Genomic DNA, 20,735 nt, shown 5'->3' with positions numbered 1-20,735 from the left:
TCTGACTGCACCCTTAGACCGTAGTCATGCATGGCCCATGGTCACTCGATGTCCCCCTGAATTTGTAACATGCCCCTCCTGCCTGCCCCATCCTCTGCCCCTCTCATAGCCATCGCATCTCAGCTGATTCTTCCAGAGGCTCTGGCCAAAGATCTGAGTCAACTAAACACCTGCTCTCCTCTCATCCCATCAGCTTCAGCAGTGCGCCTTGTGAACCTGACCTTCAGAGTTCAACCCTGTCTCAAGAGTGATCATCCAGGTCCTGGTAGCACCAGCAACAATCTGGGTTGTTGCAGTAGCCTCCTACCAGCCTCACCTTGTGCTCAGGTTTCAACTCAGCAGGTAGAAAAAAAATCTGAGCATGTTGCTCCTCTGCCCATCACTCTTCACAAAAGCCAGTGTCATCACAGTGTCCTGTAGCACACATTGTCCTCTGAACCCCTCTCCAGCTCCTCCCCTTGCTCCCTATGGGTTCCTGAACTTGCCAGGCTGTTCCTCCTCAGAGTTTGGTCCTGGTTGATCCCTGAGCTGGTTGATCCCAGATGCCCATGTTACTCATCACCTCACTTACTTTAGCTCTTAACTCAAGTTTCACTTCTCCAAGGACCTTATGGCCCCTGCTGAAAGTCGTGCAGCCCAGCCCCTCCTACCACTCCCCATCTCCTTGTCCTTCATGGCACTCCCACCACCTGGCACATCTCTGGCAGAGATTTGTGTCTGGTTCACTGCCATATCCTACCCCTACCATCTACAATGCTTAGCACTTAGTAGTTGGTTAGTGCATATTCAGTTAAGCAGATTGAGAACAACTCTTACAGACAACCAAAAGAGCAAATCCTCCACTTCCACAGAGACTGGATGACACCTAAGAAGATCCATCCATTCCAGGTGCCAACTATGTATCAGGCTTAGTCTTGGCACTAGGGATACACTGGGAACAGATAACACTAAAGAAAACAAAACAAAAACCCTGACTGGGAGCTCCTACCATAGGATACTCTCTTAATTGAGAGTAACTCAACAAATTTGTTAGAGAATGGTAAGAGCTAACTAGACGAATAAAACAGGAAAGAGATACAAAATGTGGGGAGTGTGCTATTCTGCTCAGACAGCCATAACAAGGAACTTCTTCACAGTTCTGGAAGCTGCAAGTCCAGATCAAAGCATTGGCACCTTGGCTTCTCCTGAGGCCACTCCTTGGCTTTTAGATGGCCACCCTCTCCCTGTGTCTTCACATGGCCTTCCCTCTGTATGCACAAGGCTGTGACCTAACCTCTTCTTGTTATAAGGCCACCAGTCATGTTGCATTACAGACTGCCCTAATGATTTTGTTTTGATGTAGTCAGCTCTTTAGAGACCCCCATTTCTATATACCATCACATTTGGAGGAACTGGGGCTTAAGACTTCAATGTTTTGGGGAGAAAATGAAGGCAAGTGCAAGGCCCCTGAGCAGGGAGCACCTGGTGCATTGGAAGAAAGACAAGAAGAGCAGTGAGGTCAAAGCTGTGACAGGTCAAGCCACGGACAGCACAGCTGAGGAAGCTGAGCAGGTGTATGCCAACAGGACCACTCCAGCTGCTCCCAGAGCCAGGGGAGTAGGAGGGTGACTCCTTCCTGACTTCAGATGACAAACCAGGTGGTAACAGTGGAGGTGGGGTGCCCCACCCAGACCCCACCTCCAGAGGCTGGCAAAGCTCCCTTGCCTGCTTCTGAAACAGGCTGTCTGAGAGCAGCCCCAGCAGGGGCTCTAGCCATTTGACCTGAGAAGCAGCGGGCTACTGTGATGTATTTTTAAGGTAAAGACAAAAGGATAGAGAACGTTGCAGAGAGACCAGAGAGATGATCAGCCCGAGGCTGCCTCCAGCTCTGCCTATTTGTCTCTGCTCAGACCCAAGGATCTTCAGAGTGTGCCTTGGATTCTGCAGGCCACAAAGACATGAAGATGCTCTGGACTTTTCCATTCTGCTCAATCCCATGCCCACTTTTTTTTTTTAGCATTTTGGGAGCTCTCTCCAGAGAGAGAAAATAGTGCTCCTCCCTCCACCTTCATTACAGGCCCTGTGACCGCCTCTTTTCTGTCTCCACATGGCATTGTCCTCTCAACCCCTTTCCCCCCCAACTCCCCCAATGAGAGGTGGGTACTTCCCTTCCATGCAGGCATCTTTACCTTTCCTTTGCTCCTCCCCTGCCTTCCAACATGCACAGGTCTGGCCTGCCGGTCCCTGGTTTTCCCTCTGCCTGCCTCTGTATTTATTTTCTTAGCCTCCATTCTTTGCAAGCAGCTTAATGAAACTCTAGATGAGTCAAAGGTCACCATTACCTCTCACCAAACCAAGGTTCCTCCTTGCTACTGCCTGGGACTTTTAACTACTGACCGACTGCTCAGGGCTCCAAGGGATGCCCTAAGCGCCTTCTTGCTAGTCTTTCCCTCCCCACCCTTCCCTGGGTTGCAGACACCTGACTTCTCCTGCCTGTTCCACTCCCCTGCAGAGAGCTGCTGCCTTTGGGTGTGGCTTTTCCTTGCCTGCAGTGGGGGTGGTAAACTCTCCAGTTTCTTTCTTTTTTTGGCGGTACTGGGGTTTGAACTTAAGGCCTCAATGCTTGTTAGGCAGGTGCTCTACCACTTGAGCCACTCCTCCAGCCCTTTGTTGATTGGGTATTTTTCGAGATAAGTGAGATAAGGTCTTGTGAACTATTTGCTGTAGCTGGCTTTGAACCAAAATCCTCCTCTGATCTCTGCCTCCTGAGCAGCTAGGATTATAGACGTGAGCCTCACTACAGTCTCTTGTTATAAGGACACTGAGCCTATCATTCCCATTGTGTAGAGTTCACTCTCAAGACCTCATCTAACCCAATTGCCTCCCAGAGGTCCCACCTCCAAATAGCATCCCTTTCTGGGTTAGGGCTTAACACATGTCTGCTAACTACCCCCTCTTTCTTTGCTTTGTTAACTTGCTGTGGCTTTGTTTGCTGTGGCTACAGGGTGTGGGAGGCTGGGTGGCTTCTAACCCAACTCCTCTCCCTCCCCAACTCTGTGCCCTCCAGACTGTACACCTCAGGAGTGAGATGTTCCCTATCCTCCTGACACAGAAGGGCCCCTTGTTCCCCAGGCCGTGTGGCCTTTCTCCTGAGTGCCTCCAGGCGGTTACCCTCCACTGCTAAAGTGCCAATGTCCAGCTGCTGTGTGGTGGACAAGACAGTGGGCATGGAAGGATGGCGCTGCTTAACTGTGCTGCCTGAAACCAGAGGGCAGAGACTTGAAACCCAGTAGGCTCTACGTTGTCAGAGACAGGGGATAGCCTCCCCGTACATTTCTGAGCCTCAGGTGTGTATTTTAACATTGCCCAAAGCGGAGTTGAGTTTCCCATCTGTGGCATGTTACAGTTGAACTGGAAGTTTGTTGTTGCAGGCCATCGTGCAGAATTTAAAATTATGTCACGTTGGGCAGAAAAGAGGAGAGAGAAAATAAAATAGAAACGTGGTCCCCTCCCTGCTGCCCTTAGTGCCTATTTTGTGGAACAGTGCTTAAAAAAATAATAATTAATATAAAAACACTTCTCAAGCAACCTTTGAGCAAGTGAGAACTGATGAGTCCCTCTCAGCATCCGAGTGAATATAAACCGTGTTGCCTGGGACCCAGCATTCCAGGAAGGCTTCCTGAAGAACTGAGTTTGAATTAAAAGGGAAGAAAGAATGGACCACAGGCTAATCTGCTTAATTTAATGGCCACACTGTTTTCATGAGGTAGTGATATCTCCACTTACAGAGAAAGGAACAGTTGAAGCAGCTTAGGAGCTCCATGCCTGGGTTTTCCACCAAATTGTGGTTGAATCTGGGCGAGGTGCTGATGGCACAAGAAGATCAGAAGCTCGGCCTGGCTTATTTGTGTTTATCTCCCAAATCACTGCCTGGGGGGTTGTCCCTTGAGGATCAAAAGTCTGCTAATCCCTGGGGAGAATGTTTACAGGACAGCACAGTGTCCTGCTTGGAGCCAGGGGCAGCTGTCTGGGACAGGCCCAAGAGACAAACAGCTTGGCCCACGGTGTTCTAGTTCTCAGTGCAGCAGAACTGGGCAGGACAGTGGCATCTGGTTGTCTGGGGGCGCCTGATGGGTGCCATTGCACTAAGTCACTGCAAGAGAAGGCAAGGAAACCTCCAAACCCACCCAAGGGTGAGTCGGAGTAAGCCTGACTGCCTGGACAAGTCTCCTTGCAGGCCAGTCCTGCTAGACCTGGGCTTAAGGACAGAATGCAATGCCTGCCTCAGTTGCCCAGCTGTAGGCCGCACACTATAAATCCCATACAGGGACATGTGCTGCAGTCCGTTGTAGGAAAGGTCTGTCACTGTCAGGTGAAGGTCATAGGAAGTCAAGGTCATACAGTACATGAGGGTCATGGTCTGGGGGTCACGGCTGGTCCCTGTTGTCTCTGGCAACTCCAGTGCCTGGCGTGGACAGTGGATCACAATGCCCTGCGGCACAAAAGACCAGAAACAGGTAGCATTGTCCATGGCGCCAGGCCCTCACTGAGTCTTAGTTAACTCAGTCCTCACTGTCACCCTACAAAGCAAGCCAGCCATACCCGCAGCTTCCCCATCAGGGAGACTGAGGCACAGCGCCCAAGTGACCCGTCCAGGGACAGCCCGGGCGGGGGCGGGGTGGGCGGCCGGTGGTTTCCAGCCGGGCAGGGCTCAGCGGCCCCGGGCTGCCCATATAAGGCTGCGGGCGGGCGTCGGGGAAGGTTCTGGGCTCCCCAGGCCCCCCGCGGCTGGCAGCCTCCTCCGCAGCGAGGAATGTGTGGAATCTCCGTCCCCGGCTGCGACCCGGGCTCGGCCCCAGCCCGCGGCACGGGGAGCGCACGCCGGGTCCGCGCGCCGGCCTCGGCCGCGGCCGTCTCCACGCGGGCGCGCGCGCAGCTGCCTCGCCGCGGAGGGAGCGCGGCGCCGGGGCCGAGCGGGCCGGGTCGGGCCGGGTCGGGCCGGGTCGGGCGGCTGCGCGCCCTCACCTGCCGGGTCGGCGCGGCGCGGCGCGGCGGCGGCGGCGGCGGCGGCGGCGGCGGAGGGGGAGGAGCCCGGGAGGCGGCCCCGAGGCGGCCGGGGAGGAGCCCGGCGGGGCGGGAGCTCGGCGAGTCCAGCGAAAGTCCTGGAAGTTGCGGGAGCGCGAGGAGCCGTCGCGGGCTGCGCGCCCTCGGCCCGGCGCCCATGGCCCTGAGCAAAGGGCTGCGGCTGCTCGCGCGGCTGGAGGCGGCGGGCGACAGCAGCGTCCTGTTGGAGGCGCGCGGTCGCGGCGACTGTCTGCTCTTCGAGGCGGGCACGGTGGCCACCCTGGGTGAGTGCCGCGCCCTCGGCGTCCCGTGCGGTCGGCGACGTGGGGACCTCGGGAGACCGGCGCCGTCCTGCCCCAGGGGACCACCAGGGCGGCGGGGGCGCGGGGCGTCAGAATGCACCCCTGGCTGGCCGGGCACCGCCGCTGTGTCCCCAGAGAGAGTTCTGGTCCTGGACAGCCAGGGGCGGCTCTGACTTTGTACGCCTGGCCCTTGGTCAGGGCGCTGACGACATCAGTAGATTGACTTCGGAATCTCCAGGTCATGTGTCCCGTTCGCTCTCTTGTACACCTGTTGGGGAAAGCGGCCATTGCCCTTTGGGTTGTATTGTGGCTCCGCTCCATTAAGGCATGGGACCCAGGTACCGAAACAGACTTGGGGAAGCCGTCCATGGCACTTCTGTCTCATGTAAATTCTTGGTCGGAAGCATCAGTACGGTGATCTATAGACATAACTGGAAAGCAAGTGTATTATCTGGTGACTTGATCTTTCCGTCGGGCGTTAGGCGATAATAAACCGAAGTGTTTCACCTGTAGACTTCAGACACCTTGAGACTGCCGTTGTGTTAAGGACTTTAGAGACAGTCTCACTTAGGCTTCACTATAACCCTGTTACTGTCCCCATATTACAGATGGACAAACGGAGGGTTTCAGAGGCCTCTAAGATACTTGCTTCGCCATCTGACTTTTGTGTGGCTATTTGGTAATTTCATGCCATGACTTCCAAGTGCGGCCAGCTTCCTGATCACTAGTTTTGTGGTTGACTTTCATGAGGATTGCTAGAATTTTAACCTGGAATCCCGGAGAGCAGGCTTCCAACAGTGGGTTCCACCTGGACCATCTTTCTGGTGTACTTTGATAAAGTGCAGAGCAACATCAGTTGTACTTTAGGTGGTGGCAAATGCACCAGACAGCACACTTTTTTTTAAAAAAAATTTTTATTTTATTCATATGTGCATACAATGTTTGGGTCATTTCTTCCCCCTTTCCCCCTTCCCCCTCTTCCCTTTTCCCCTCCCTTACCCCCCCCTTACCCCTCGATACCCGGCAGAAACTATTTTGCCCTTATCTCTAATTTTGTTGAAGAGACAGTATAAGCAATAATAGGAAGGAACAAGGGTTTTTGCTAGTTGAGATAAGGATAGCTATACAGGGAGTTGACTCACATTAATGTCCTGTGCGTGTGTGCTACCTTCTAAGTTATTTCTTCTTGATCTAACCTTTTCTCTAGTTCCTGGTCCCCCTCTCCTATTGGCCTCAGTTGCCCCAAAGTATCTGCTTTAGTTTCTCTGTGTTGAGGGCAACACAGACACCACACTTTTAAGGGTCTTGTTTGAAGATTGGTATGTGTCAACTCTGGTTAGGGTATGTATGTGTGTATACATCTATATGTAAGTTAGAAGGAATCATGTCATTAGATCATGCCATTAACAGTTTATCTAGCCGGGCCTGGTGGTGCACACCTGTCAAAGTCCCAGCTATCAGAGGCTGAAGTGGGAGAACTGCTTTAGCCCAGTTGCTGGAGATCACCTAGGCAACATTGCCAGACCCTGTCTCAAAACAAACAGGAACATAAAAAATAAAAAAAATATGTAGTTTTCTGGCTTCCTTTCAGTCACTTGATTACTGAAACAATGTCTTCAGTATTCTCAGTATCAGAATTGTGCAGGGAATCGCGGATTAAATTACCAGATTCTTCCAGATGAGTTCTGTCCTAAAAAGTCCAAGCTTGGTCATTTGTTATATGGCCTTGAAAGAAAATCATAGAAATTTCCACTCCATTTTAGGTGTCTGCTTCATACCACATTTATCGGAACCAGGAGATTAATTTCATGGTACAAGGCTACTGTTTCATCAGCAAGATTAAAATGCCCTTCAGTTGAACTGCAGCAACATTAAGCAAAGTTCCTGGACATGTAAGAGTTCCTTTGAAGCCATTTGGAACAGTGTACTTTGTTTTTTCAAAAGTGCACATTTAAAATGATTAATGAAAGCAATATAATGCATGCCTTCCATTAGGAAATTAAGTTTGGGCTGAGATGCACTTAGAGTGCATCAGTACTCCGATACAGTACTTGATGTTACAACGGGAGAGGTGATGAAAGGAATTGGCCCATTCCCAGCTCATGTGCAGCCCACGTTTGTCCTAGCATGTGTTCTGCAGGAGATCTCAGGCTTGTAAGTTTTTAAAGTTTGTTTTTCTTCATTAAGTGAAATAAAGCTACTTTTTAAAATGAAGCTACAGCATTTGAGGATATTGGGATTATAAGAGAGAGACTTCTGTTACTAGGAAGTTACTGATTCAAACTTTTAAAATGTCCTAAACGCATCACTGATGGATAAAGTGGCTTTGAGCTTGAAATTCCTATCTGTGTTCTCCGGTCCAGCTAGCTGTGTTGCTTTCTTTTTCTTGACAAGGATAAGAGTGCTTTCCTTTTCACAAGAAGCTTGCAATCTCTCCTTTTTGGGGGGAGGGAGACAGTACCTTTGTGGCACCCTAATCCTGACCTTTCACTCTTTTCTTAAGGGCACAGGGTGGGGCAGCTTCCTTTTCTCTCCAGCTGTGGTTTTCCTGTGCTGGGTGTCCCCAGTGAGTGACGAGAGACTAGGAGAGGAACAGCATGAGTTATTGTCATGTGGGTTGTGGTAGTTCTAAATTCTGCCCAGCTCTGCTACAGATGTGCGTGGCTGCCTTTACAGGGAACAGCAGTTGAAGGCACATCCTGTCCTGTGCTGGTGGCTAGCAACTTCCTAGCATCACCTGAGGAGCTCAGCTTGTGCCTCTCACTGAAGGGCTCAGCACTTCCTTAGCGTCTTCAGGCAGTGTATGGAGATGGGGTCTTGAACTGGATGGTGCATGGTGCATGGTTGGTCCAGGAGTGGACTCTTCCTGTTCTAACCTGTCCTTACCTGTCCTCCTCTTCTAATGGGAACTTTGCATATGGTCTCCAACAAAGCCATCTAGCCTGCTAGCAGGAGGATTTTAGAAGGAGTAATTACAAATTTCCTGCTTTTAAAAGAATTAAGTTGAAACTTTTCTATGTGAATCATGGGAGCAGGACTTCCAGAAGCAGAAAAGCCATGAGTATGGCTCCGGTTTAAAAGGTTCTCATAATCTTCGTGGTCTCCCCAGCTGGAGCATGCTTCAGTACAAGGGAAAAGCCAGAGTCCAGCAGCTTGCCCTGTCCACAGTCCAGCATCAGTAGGCAGAGACCACAAGCACTTGCTGGCGTTGTCTCTCTATCTCTGTTAGACTTCGGGAGGACCTGATACGCTGATCTGATCATCCATGGATGGCATCCATTTTCAGAGTGAGCACCAGTGCTCCAAACAGCCCCAGGTGGGACAACTGCAGAATGTCCTGGTGTTGACAGGAGATGTGTTTACACATGGGTTTGTGAAACCCTGCTTCTTCCTCCCCAGCCTTGTCACAGCAGGGAAGCAGGGAAGGGACAGAGGCTGGGAGACTTCATTAATTAATAAGTGTCCCTACATTTCTTTGACCTTTTGGGGGGACGGTTGTATGGAAACAGCAGGCTTCCTGGTCATCCCAGTGGCTTTGCTATAGAGGTCACAAGTTTGCTTGGTTTGATTTGGTGACATGCCATAGAGCCTAGAAAGTGTCCATCTGAAGTTTTGTCTTGGTTTCTTTCTCAGGCCTAGATTTATTAGGGTTGCTGGCTTGAATTTTGACTGGCTGAGGAGCATCAGAGAGAACCCAATAGGTGCTGTTCTTTCAGGTCTTCTGAATAGAGGTGGTAGCACAGGTGTGGCCAGGGGAAGGTGTGAGGGTCCTGACTTGGAAAATGGTCCCAAATCTGAGCTTCTTCTTGTTTTGGCTACATGGCTCAAAAACTTTTTTAGCCTTTAATTGTGAAACCGTTCAAACATACCCAGAAGTATGGGAAAAATCAGCCTCTGTGGACACATCTCTAGTGTAAACAGTTACCAGTATTTTTCACTCATCCCTGCATATTTTATGAAAAATAACCTGAATTTCCTAAAATATTCAGATCCAGGAAAGGTTTTGATTTACTTCTTTCCCTGACTTGCATTTATTTATATAAACCTATATATAGGTTCAGTTTTTTAATTTTATTGCAAATTATAAATTATAATTATACAAATTTAGGGGGGAACAAAGTGATGTTGTGATATATATATATCTCCTATGAAATGACTAAGCCAGTTAACACATGTCCTCTCAAATACTTACCTTTTTTTTTTTTGTGGTATTTGGGGGTTGAACTCGGGGCCTTGCACTTGCTTCGTAAGCACTCTGCCACTTGTGCCACACCTCCAGCCATTTTGCTCTGGGTATTTTTGAGATAGCGTCTTGTATTTTGCCTGGGCCAGCCTAGACCCAGCTTTTGCTGGTTGAGATGGAGTGTTTTGAACTTTTTGCCTGGACTGGCCTGGAACTGAGATCTCCCAGTCCCTCCTTCCAGGGTGGTTTAGGATTGTATGCGCAAGCCACTGAACCTGACCAGATACCATTTTTTTTGTGGTGTAAACATTTAAATTTACAGCCATCTGGAGATAGCCAGTACATTTCTGTGAACAGTAGTCACCTGACTATGTAAGTTCACAATTTACTTGACAGATTTCAGTGGCAGAAATGGTGGTGTAGCAGATTCTGAAATTCTGGCCAAGAGTACGTATTACAGTGACCACTAGGAACAAGCACAGCTGGTCGAGCAGGGCACTCTGCAGGCTCCCTACTGCCTTCCTTTGACCACGTTATGGGCTCAGGAGAAGGTCTGTACCCTTCAGCAGCATCAGCCCTGGCCATATGCATAAGGTCCCTCAGCCTTCTGGAGGACACTCCTGCTACCCAGCACCTGGAACTTGCTATGCAAATGGCCCCCCTGCTTCCTGCTGCTGGAGGAAGGGGCCTCCTCCCAGGGCCCCTGACTGGCTGCGCAGTGGGGTGTCCACCCAGGCCCAAGGGGTTGAACTGGACCCAAGCTGGCTGGCTGTCCTCTGTGCACTGCAAGCCCTGGCAGGGAGTAGAGAAGCCCCAGAGAAGGTCTTGGAAGAGAAGGGGCCTGCAGGGCGGCTTTCCCTGGGCTTGGTTTTCCGGTTAGTCACTGGGTGTGCTGCTCAGGATAGGAGGAGAGGATGTATTTTATTTAAGTTCATTAGTTTGTTTGTAGATGGCAAAATTGTCTAACATGTGGGATATAGGGCTCCACTGGTTCTCAGACCCCAGACCCTGCAGATACCAGGTTGGTTTGCCTCGGGTACCTGCTCAAGTCTGTGTCTTACTTCTGGTGTGTCCTTGAGGGCTCAGGTCCCACTTTGTGACTTTTAGCTGCTCAGTTTCTGTGGCCTTGCTACCTGAGGATGGGACTATTTTCTGTTTTGTCTTTCCCTCACTTGAATTGTCCTTTAAGCTCTTGGTAAACTGACTTAGACTCAAACTTTGGAACGAGGTCTGTAAGCATTTCTGGGTAGGGCTGGATGGTTGTAAGGCAAAAAATCAAATTGGGCCAGAAAGATGTCCACGTAGGACAAAGCTGAATGCTTAAAACCGAAGCCCCCACCCAGTGCTGCCTGCCATTCCTGGCTCTGCACACTGGTAGATTCCAGGCTGTCTGAGGTCAGGCTGAGTCCACCTTCAATACAGAACAGCCTAGGAAGGCCACTTCCTGTTTTAGGGCCCCACTGGAAGTGGCTTTCCCCCACCATTCCCATAAATGTGAGTCATTGTTTCTGTAGGAAACTTTAGACATGTAAATAAAAACCTCAATCCAGAATTCTACCTGGAGAAATTCATCTCAGGAAATATTCTCAGATCATGAGCCCGTATGCTTCAGGAATGTTTGTTGCAAGCTGTCTTGAAATTTTAAGTAAACTTGGGTTCAATTTGGTAATAGCTAGCATTTTATTACCGTACATCAGACGCTGTTTTAAGTGGTTTCCATATACTAACTTACTTAATTCTCACTATGAGGTAGGTGCTAATAATCCCCATTTTACACTTGAAGAAACTGAGGCACAGAGAAACATAAGAACTTGCCTAGGTTCTACTCCTAGTTAGTGGCAGAGCCATGATTTGAATCAGGCCCAGAGGCTCCAGAGGATAAGTGTGTTCAGTAAAATCTCATTCTCAGTAGAAAAACAAACGTGTATGGAAAAACTCCCTTTGTCCCATTGTCTTGGTGCTTATCTTGGGTTTTAAAACTCACCTATCAGCAAAGACGAGGCTTGCTGGTGATGGTACACACTTTTCATAGAGGAGGCTCCTGCCTGGGGAGCCAGTCACCCACTTTCGAGTAGCAGTGCAGCAGCACTACCAAGAGCAAGTGTGATGTTTATGGGAGTGTGTGGGTTTCAAGCCTGTGTTCCTTGGGGGCAGAGCTGAGCCCCCAGCTGTTGCATTCTTTTTTAAATTGGCACATATTAAATTGCATATAGTAAGGGGTTTCATCATGCCATTTCCATGTATGTATAAAATGTTCTTTGATCATACTCACTCCCTCTATTACTCTTTTCTTATCTCTTTCTTCTCCCTCGCCTTTTCTTTCCCCCTCCAACTCTCTAGGAGTCCCCATTTTATTTTTGTGACCTTGGTTGTTTTGCTTTGTTTCCCCCAACTTCCACAAATGAGAGAAAACGTGCAGCGTTCGTCTTTCTGAGTCTGGCTTGCTTCATTTAACACGATCTCTTGTTCCATCCACTTTCCTGCAAATGGTATAATTTCTTTCTTTTTGGCTAACTACACTCCATTGTGTGTATATACCACATTTTCTTTATCCACTCACCAGTTGATGGGCACCTAGGCTGTTGTGACTAGTACTGTGATAACACGATATACAGCCATGCTGACTTATTCTCACATGTGGACGTCCCAGCACAGTGTCAGGGTGCTGAGGATGAGCTAGGTTCCCCATGGCAGAGCAAGCACTGAGACCCTAGGCTCTCCAAGGCTGTGCTCTGAGTGCGAGGACTATCAGATGGGTGGGACATGAGCTGGACCATTCCAAGATCTGGATTTGAGTCAGAAGAAGTTCCTAAGTGAGGCACGCTATTATGGTGGATCCACCTGTCCCTATTGGCTTGTTCTGGGGGCTGGAGTTGTCTGCCAGCTGAGGCACTGGGCAGGTGCTGGCCCCTTCACCAAGGGCCTGTTCAGGAAGCTGGGTGCACCTGGTCAGTCCTGTGGGCCACAGTCGTTTGCACTTGTGATATGCAGTGCTGGCAGGATGCCACTTGTTCAGAAAATGCCTCAGAGCAAGAGGATTCCCTGGACACACCCAACAGCTTTGAAGGACAGGTGGGAAGCTCGGACCTCGTGGCCCGGCTGGCTCCAGGTTGCAGGAGCATATCCCAAGGTAGGAATGTGGAAGGCCAGCTTAGTTAAAGTAGTGTTTTGAGGAAATGGGTGAGGCATCTGCAATGTTACTACAGCTGACACTATTCTCTTCCTGCATCTGTGCCCATTCTGGTCTCCTCTCTCCTGAGGCTGATGGATGTCTCTCCACTCCTGGACCTCACACCCACTGTGATGGCAGTCCTTGTCTTCTGTCCTCAGAGCATATCTGTTTTCACACCCTAAGAACAGGGAACCCACCTGTGCCCTGCTGCTTGTGGCAAGTCTGGGGAGGCTCTAGGCACCCCCATCTCGGAGGCATGGTGTGGGCTGCCTGAGCAGCTCTTGGGCCCACAGGTGCGCCTCGTTGCTTTGGTGCTGCTTCAGGATTTGGAGGTAGGGGAAGAGGAGACAGGTTGTTCATGGCTGATGCTCAGACCCATTGGAGGACTGGCTCATTCTCTTGTCACTATTAAGGCAGTGGTCACTATTAGGAAGGTGAGCCTGGCGTCCCCAGAAGTTTCTAACCAGACCTGGAACTCCTGTTTTGCCATCCCAGCCACAGCTCCTAGTCACCTTCAGGGTCACAAACATCTTCTCTCCCCGAGAGGAAGCATATGCCCAGCTATAAACAAATATTGCACCCTTGGATCTTTCAGAACAAGAGACCACCTGCCAGCATCACCATATGGAGCCTGGTGTACATGTGCTGGAGAAATTGGTGATTGTTGTGATCATAGTGACCAAGTGAGGGACAAACCAGCCTGCAGGATGTTGGCTGCAAATTCCTCCCCTCCCCTTCTCCCCATAAATCAACAAGCTCAGGATAGCAGTACTTCAAAAACCTGCCCGTCCATCCCTATCTTCCAGGGATGGCATTAAAATGCAGGTCCTGGCCTGCAGAACAGATAAGACCCAGGGGTTGTGTTTGCACTGTCAACCGTGAGCACCAGTCAGCTGCTTCATGTGGAACCTGGGAGTAGAAGTTCAGGTTTTAATCTCTTCTCCCCCCTCCTCCCCCTCCCTCCCTCTCCCCCTCCCTCCTCCCTCCCCCTCCCCAACTGTGAGGTGCTTTTGATCTTCAGCTACATTTTGTGAGGAGCCTGTTATCAAACACAGTGGCTAGCACTATTACCAAACAGACAGGTCCTTGCTTCATGAGCTCTTGTGAATTCATGGGAATCGCAACCCTCTTGTGGTCCAGGAGCCAATGATGTGGAGGCAATTCTCTTGAAATATGACAGAATTATGGGTTTCCCTGTTCATAAGGGCTTTGCCTTCATCCAGTGTGTTAATGAGAGATGCCTGGGCTGATGTCACAGGAGAGGATGGCAGAATGATTGCTGGCCAGGCTTTAGATATTCTTCTGGCTGCAGAGCCAAAAGTGAGCTGAAGAAAAGCAGGTGGGCGATGTATGGCTCCTCGTTTGACTTCGACTGTGACTTTCATTGGGACTATAATGGCAGGATGGACCATTACCAGTATGTGTGCTTCCTCTCCTGTTGCTGAGGCAAGTGTCCTCTAAACATTGGTGTGGGTCAGGAAATGCAAAAGTGGCTTCAATTCTAAGAGTGGTCAGCAGAGATGTTCTTCCAAATCTGGAACGTTGAAAGGAGATGACCTTCAGGCCATTACGAAGGAGCTGACCCAGATAATACAAAAAGTGGATTCTCTACTGGTAAACCTGGGAAAAGTTGAAAAGGAACAGAGCAAACAAGGAGAGGGGTGAAATGAGAAGTCAGAAGCTCCCAGAGGAAAATGAGACCAGTGAGAAGATGGAGGCCAAGAAGGAGGGGGAGATGACTGCTGAGTTGGGGACCCTGCTGGATGCTGCTGATAATAATGAAGACAGAATGACCAGCTGGAGTTGATCAAGGAGGATCAAAAAGAGACTGGAAGGGGAGGATGGCTGAGGCAGTGCCGATAGTGGGGCTGATGACTCTTAAGCACATAGTGGGGTTTAGAAATCTCATCCCATTATTTCTTTACCTAAGGCCAAAGTTTCTCCAGATTCTCTCCCCCAGTACCCTCTGCACGTGCTCACTGTTGTCTTTCTCCTGTCGTTCATTCATATTGGTCAGTGCCGTCTCGCTTCTGTGGATGCTCCTCGTAGTTTTATTGAGTCTTACCCTGAATTTTTTGCTTTTAATTTTGATACCTCTTTATGATTTAACAATAAAAAGGATGTATTTTCTGTTTGTTTGTTTGTTTGTTTGTTTTAAAGCAAGTTCTGCTTTGGTGGCTCTGGGGGCCTTGAGAGTTTGTGTTTCTCCAAACTCCCAAGTGATGCTGGTCCATGGACCATGCTTGGGAGTAGCTGGGGTCCGGCAGCACCTGGGGGGTAGACCTGAATTCTAGATCTGGCTTCTTATGCTGCGAAGTTAATTATTCCTTCCAGACCTCAGAACCTTAATTGGAAAACAAATGAATGATATCTACATGCCTTTTGGAGAGTCCATACATCTTTTTTTAAAAAAGACTTAAACACTAAGCATAAATACCATCACTACTTCACTCACCTAATAGTTTAAACTACCCAGAAGTTTGAATCTTAGAAGTGATCTGGCGAAGTGCAAGCTATGATTTCCTTGAGATCTGAGCTAAGCCTAGAAATCTGATGTGATATATTTTTATTGATTGCTTCTGAAATTATAAAAATACATAAAATTATCTCCTTGATTCTGCCATTTTCCTATTACCAGCAAAAAACTTACAAAAAAAAATGGCTTGAATTGGGAACACAGAGTACTAATCTATCATGAACCATGCTAATTGCATGGCTACTTTAACAGATTCTTAAGAGCCATTGTCATTCTTGGGGTTTTTTGTTGTTGTTTGTTTTGGTTTGGTTCTTTTGGCAGTGCTAGGGTTTGAACTTGGGGCCTGTGCTTGCCAGGCAGGTGCTCTGCCCTTTGAGCCACTCCGCCAGCCCTTTTTGCTTTAGTTATTTTATGAATAGGGTCTCATTTATGCCTGGGCCTGCCTGGACCGTGATCCTCCTATTTACACTTCCTTCATAGCTGGGACAGCAGGCACACATCACTATGCCCAGCTTTTATTGGTTGAGATGGGGGGTCTCTTGAACTTTTTGCTCAAGCCACCATTCTCCTGATCTCCCCTCCCAAGTAGCAGTGTTACAGGCATGAGCCATGGTCCCCAATCAGGAGTCGTCGACATTCTTAAAACCATAAGTTTCATTATGGAATAACTTTTAAAAGAAAAAAAAATTACTGGCCGTCCTTTGGCTAGGCAGGGGAGGCTTGTGTGTGTGGTCTTTTTTGTGCTGTTGTAGTCTTTTACACATTGCATAAACTTAGCATCCAGGAATCTCACCAGTGACTGATAAAAGATCAAAACTGTGTCAGAAGCCTTCTCTTTAAGAAGAGGAGGCTGTTGTCTGCGGAGCCCAGCTGCTTCTGCTGGCAGAGATGAGTGATGAGGATGCAGTCACATGTGGCAGCAGTGTACAGGCTCTGGGACAAGAGTCACTTTCCACAGTGGGGGTTGTTTTTATTTCAGTGGTGTGACAAAGAAAGGAACACTGGAAAGCCAGGGCTGGAAATGACTTACCACTGTCTGGGCCTGAGCCAGGCCCTTGTGATAAGGTCCATCCATGACCAGTGTTTGGTTTTGTTTTCACTGGGACCACCAGGAGGGGAGGGCCTGGGGGTAGGGGGGTGGACAACATGGTCACAGCCACATCTGGGTGGTAGCATGGGGGCTGGGATGGGGCTTATCAAGGAATCCATGTTGGAATCGGTGTCTCCAGTGTGAACAGTGTTTTGTCATGAAGGGCCGCCCGCCTCTTCCTCCACACAGAACCTAGAGACGGTTTTTGGGGTGGGGACACAAGGGTTTGTCTTGTAGTGTGCATTGATTTTGGCCAGAGGCAACAGAACTTAACTGTTTTTTCTATTTTAGTTTTGCTGCTTATTGACAGCGGAAGAGCTATGATTTCAGTTAGAATGTTAAAAACATTAACAATTCTAGAGATCCTAGGGAGTCCTGATAGGAACAAGTAAGTCCAGACCTCCTGTGAGGTCTGTACGGGGCTCTCTCCCTCCCCCCACAGCCCCTCTTTCCAAGCAACCAGTCTATCTGGATCTGTCAGGAGCTCTTTCGTAATTCACTTAAAGGCTCTGTGTGGGTAAAGCCTTCTCTGAACTGTGTGGTGGTAAGGACATTTTTCTGATTTTGGTTTTTAATTTATTTTTGTGGTGCTGGGGATGGAACCCAAGGCCTCCAACATTTTTGGCAAGTGTTCTAACACTGAGCCACGGGTTCAGTGATAAGATATTTTTTGGGGAGTTGGTGATACTGGAATTTTTAACTCAGGGCCTTGTACTTGCTAGGTAAACGCTTTACCACTTGAGTCATGCCCCCAACCATTTCTGCTTTTAGTTACTTTTCAGATAGGGTTTTGTACTTTTGCTTAGGGCCAGCTTCAGACCATGATCTTTCTACCTCTGCCTTCTGTGTAGGTGTGGAATATAGGTGTGTGCCACCCTGCCCAGTTGGGAACTTGCTAACTTTTTTTTTTTTCAGGGGGGAGGGTCTGGGTTGGCCTTGCCTCCATCCTTGCCTCCTAAGTAGCTGAGACTACAGGCGTAAGCCACTGCACCTGCCCCCTTATGATGAGATTTTTAATCTACTATGGAAGTTTGTTTGTAGCTTACCCCTGAAACAAGATCAAAGTGCATAGGTCCAAATGTATGAAATGAAGAAACAGAATTAAACTCTGTTGTCTGTGTATGAGTGGCCCTGACTTCCCAGGTTTCTGAGCATGCTTCTGACTTTGGCTGCATGCTCCCTTTTAAGTTTCTGGTTCAGCTTGCTGCCGGAAAAAGTAGGTTACTGAGAGCTTATTAGAACATTGCCTTCAAAATGCAGCTGGGCTCTAAAGAAAGACTTGGTGGTGGGCCTACTAGATGACCTCAATCTGGTACTCCTGTCTTCTCCCTCCTGAACACTCTGGAGACTTGGGGTGTGGGTGACAGGATGGATCCTGCAGTACCTGTGAGGGAAACTATAGTCACACTGGACTGTTTGGCCTCCTGCAGGAGACGGACAGATGGACATGTAGGTGCACAAACACTGGGGCAGGAGGAGTAAGTGAAGTCAATATGGGAAATGTTGATAACTCTTGGAGCTTTGTGATAAGCTGGCTGGTTCATTAGACTTGGTGAATTCATAAATTGCTTTTTACTGTCAGCAGCTAAAAATCAATAGCCTTCCCATATATCATCATTCGTCCATTAGAGTATGTAACAGGAAAAGGATCCCCCCCCCCCACGGTTTCTGGGAATATACAAAATATGTGAAGTTCAGAAGAAGAAAGTTGTAAAGCTTTGTAGAGGCTCTGATTCATGGGAGGTGAGCCATGCTCTTGGGATGGGACAGTGATCACTGCGAAGAGGCTAGTCCTCCCAAGTCACCCATAAACGCAAGGAGCTGTGAGCAAAACCCAGTGAGTTCCAACAGGACTTTTACATAAAACTTAACAGAATGGTTTTGAAGTGTATCTGGAACTCCCCTGCACCCAAACTTATTCTTACTTCAATCCTCCCATCTTGGTTCCTGCCAGTCCTGTCTAGGTACTTGCTCATGAGAAGAATCTGATAGGTCTCTTGATTCCCCTACCCTTAGCCCTAGCCAGCCTGCCAGCAAGTCTGACCACTCTACCTTCCAAATGCACTGTTAATCCTACACTCCCCACAGCTGCTGCCACCTCTAGAGTCCAGCCCCTGCCCACCCTCACTTCCTCCTGGACTTTGCAGTGGCTTCCTAACTGGTCCACTGATTGCTCTCCGGCCTCCCCCACCCCCAGGCAGGGCCTGCATGGCCCTGTGTCCTTACTCCCACCTTTTCCAGGCTCAGTCCCCTTGAGCAACCTGCCCTGTTCCTATCTAGGAAGCCTTGTCTTTGCTCTTCTGCCTTCCTGCAGCGACTTCCCCCAGTCAGTGTTCGCCTGGCCTCCTCCTCATTCAGGGTTTAGCATGGTGACTTCAGTGGGACCTTCCTGACCATGGTAGCTGGAATGGCCCAGGGCCTCCACATAGCAACTGTGTCTGTTCCATCACCACCTGCTTTCCTTTCTCTGTGGCACTGATCACAGAAATGACCTCATGGGTTTGCTTGCGTGTATGTCTTCTGTTGTCCAGCACAACAGTGCAGGCTCCATGGGTCTTGTGGGCTGAGTCTTGTTCCCCAACCCACCCTCTCATGCCCTTGAATGTGATTTTGTTGGGAAGTTGAATGTTTATAGATGTAATTAAGATGTAAGTCAAGGTGAGATCATACTTAGAAGAGAACACACACACACAAATGAATGCTGTGTAAAGACAGACAGGCAAAGGAATGTGGCCACGTGGAAGGAGAAGTCAGAGTGATGCTGCCACAAGTGCCTGAGGCCATCAGAATCTGGAAAAGGCAAGGAAAAATGGCCCTGGCCACAAGTTGATTTTGGGTGTCCAGCTTGCAGAACTGGGAGAGTAAGTTCCCATTGTTTTTAGTTCCCCAGTGTGTGGTGTCTGCTAGAGCAGGGAACTAACTGGTCCAGGGACTCCTGTGCCTTGTTCCTTAATGTGTTCTCAGCACTTCCTGGTTTGGGAATAGGCTCAGGAAACACTGTTGAGCCGTGAAGAAAGGTCAAGAACTAGCCCAGAAGGTTTTGAAAAAGATCAACAAGGGTTGATCGATCCACTGGACAGCAAAACATTTTATGAAGCCCTGATGGTAGAGGCTGTCAGCACAGATCAGGGGAGTGGGTGAGGCCTTAGAACAGACTTGGGTGAATGGAATAACTTAGTTTTTTTTTTTTTTTTTAAAGGACGATTTAGATCAGCTGGAGAAAGGATAAACAGCTGGTAAAGGGTGTTGGTGTGTTTGACCAGTGCAGTGCCTAACAGGACTCTTGCTTTATTCATCCAGAATAAAGACCAGACCAGAGACCTCTGCATGCCAGCAGGACAGGGCCACTGCTCCTGTCTGGGAGAGTGTGGTTTTCCCAGCAGTTCCTGCTCACACAGCTGTTGGTTTAGTAACTAGCTCCTCCCCCAGCTTGAAGCCCCAGGCCCCACAGGAGTCAGGATCCCTCATAAAAACCCTGTCTGCACAGACTCCAGGGTTTATGAAGGGGACATACCCCATTATAAAAGTTACCAGAGCCCAGGAAGTCCCAAGTCTAGCATCCCACCCAGGAGTCACAGTTCACTGTACTTTCCTGTCCAGAGGCCGTTTGCTAGTCAAGGTCATTTTTACCAGAAGCACTGTTGAAGCCTAACATTGACCTTCTACCTTTAGGGGCTCGTAGTACCTTAGTCTGTTTTCTGTTGCTCTAAATAAAATACTCAAGGGTGGACACTTCATAAAGAAAAGAGATTTGGTTAAGGGCAGAAATGGTAGGGGCGACCTAACCAAAGTACAATGTAAGGGTATTTAGAATTGTCACAATGAATCGCCCGTACAATGAATATGTGCTGATAAAAATGAAATGAGATTTATTTAGCCTACAGTTGTGGAGGGCCAAGAGCGTGGTGCTGGCACTGACTTCTGGTGAGGGCTCCGTGGTAAATAGCACCATATAATCACATGGTGGTAGGGGAGAGAGAGGGAAAGAGAAGTAGAGGGAGAGGCAGAGGTAGCAGTAGCACCTTGAGAGAGAAAACGACAGGCCAGGCTCTCTCTTTCTTTCTTAACAACTCAATGTGGCTTGCTAGGCGTGTGCTCTACCACTTGAACCACTCCATTAGCCTTTTTTTTTTTTTTTTGAATAGGGTCTCACGTTTTTTGGCTCTGGTCATCCTAGACAGAGATTTTCCTAGTTACATCTCCCACATAGCTGGGATGGTGATGACAGGTATGCACCATCACACCCAGCTTTATTGGTTGGGGTGGTGGGCTCCCTAACTTTGGGCTGAGCTGGGCTTAAACCATGATCCTCCTGATCTCTGCCTCTTGAATATGGGATTACAGTTGTCAGTCACCACTCCTTCCCTGTGCACTGTCATGCTTGAGGGAACTAATCTGCACTCTGACACCAGCATCAGTCCCCTCATGGAGTCATGAGCCATCATCCTCTACTTACCACCTCTTAAAGG

The 20,735-nt window shown here is 48.9% G+C and overlaps 1 protein-coding gene and 1 pseudogene across 10 annotated transcripts in view; both read left to right on the top strand.

Annotated features, from left to right (window-relative positions):
- Nucleotides 1-5,124: 5,124 nt before the first annotated feature.
- Synj2 (synaptojanin 2) overlaps nt 5,125-20,735 on the top strand; it is a 103,463-nt gene continuing 87,852 nt past the window's right edge. For 5 of the 10 annotated variants that reach the window (XM_074071482.1, XM_020156868.2, XM_074071447.1 and 2 more), the window contains exon 1: nt 5,126-5,327. In XM_074071482.1, coding sequence (XP_073927583.1) covers nt 5,201-5,327 — 127 coding nt within the window. In that variant the 5' untranslated portion in view covers nt 5,126-5,200. Of the gene's footprint in view, nt 5,328-20,735 lie in introns of all 10 variants that reach the window. The other 5 variants (XM_074071464.1, XM_074071521.1, XM_074071501.1 and 2 more) reach the window with 3 other exon arrangements.
- On the top strand, nt 13,794-14,549 carry LOC109681907 (heterogeneous nuclear ribonucleoproteins C1/C2 pseudogene; annotated as a pseudogene).

This window comes from Castor canadensis, chromosome 1 (genome assembly GCF_047511655.1).
Source record: "Castor canadensis chromosome 1, mCasCan1.hap1v2, whole genome shotgun sequence".
NCBI classification, from domain to species: Eukaryota; Metazoa; Chordata; class Mammalia; order Rodentia; family Castoridae; genus Castor; species Castor canadensis.
This window is presented reverse-complemented; position numbering and strand designations above follow the sequence as displayed.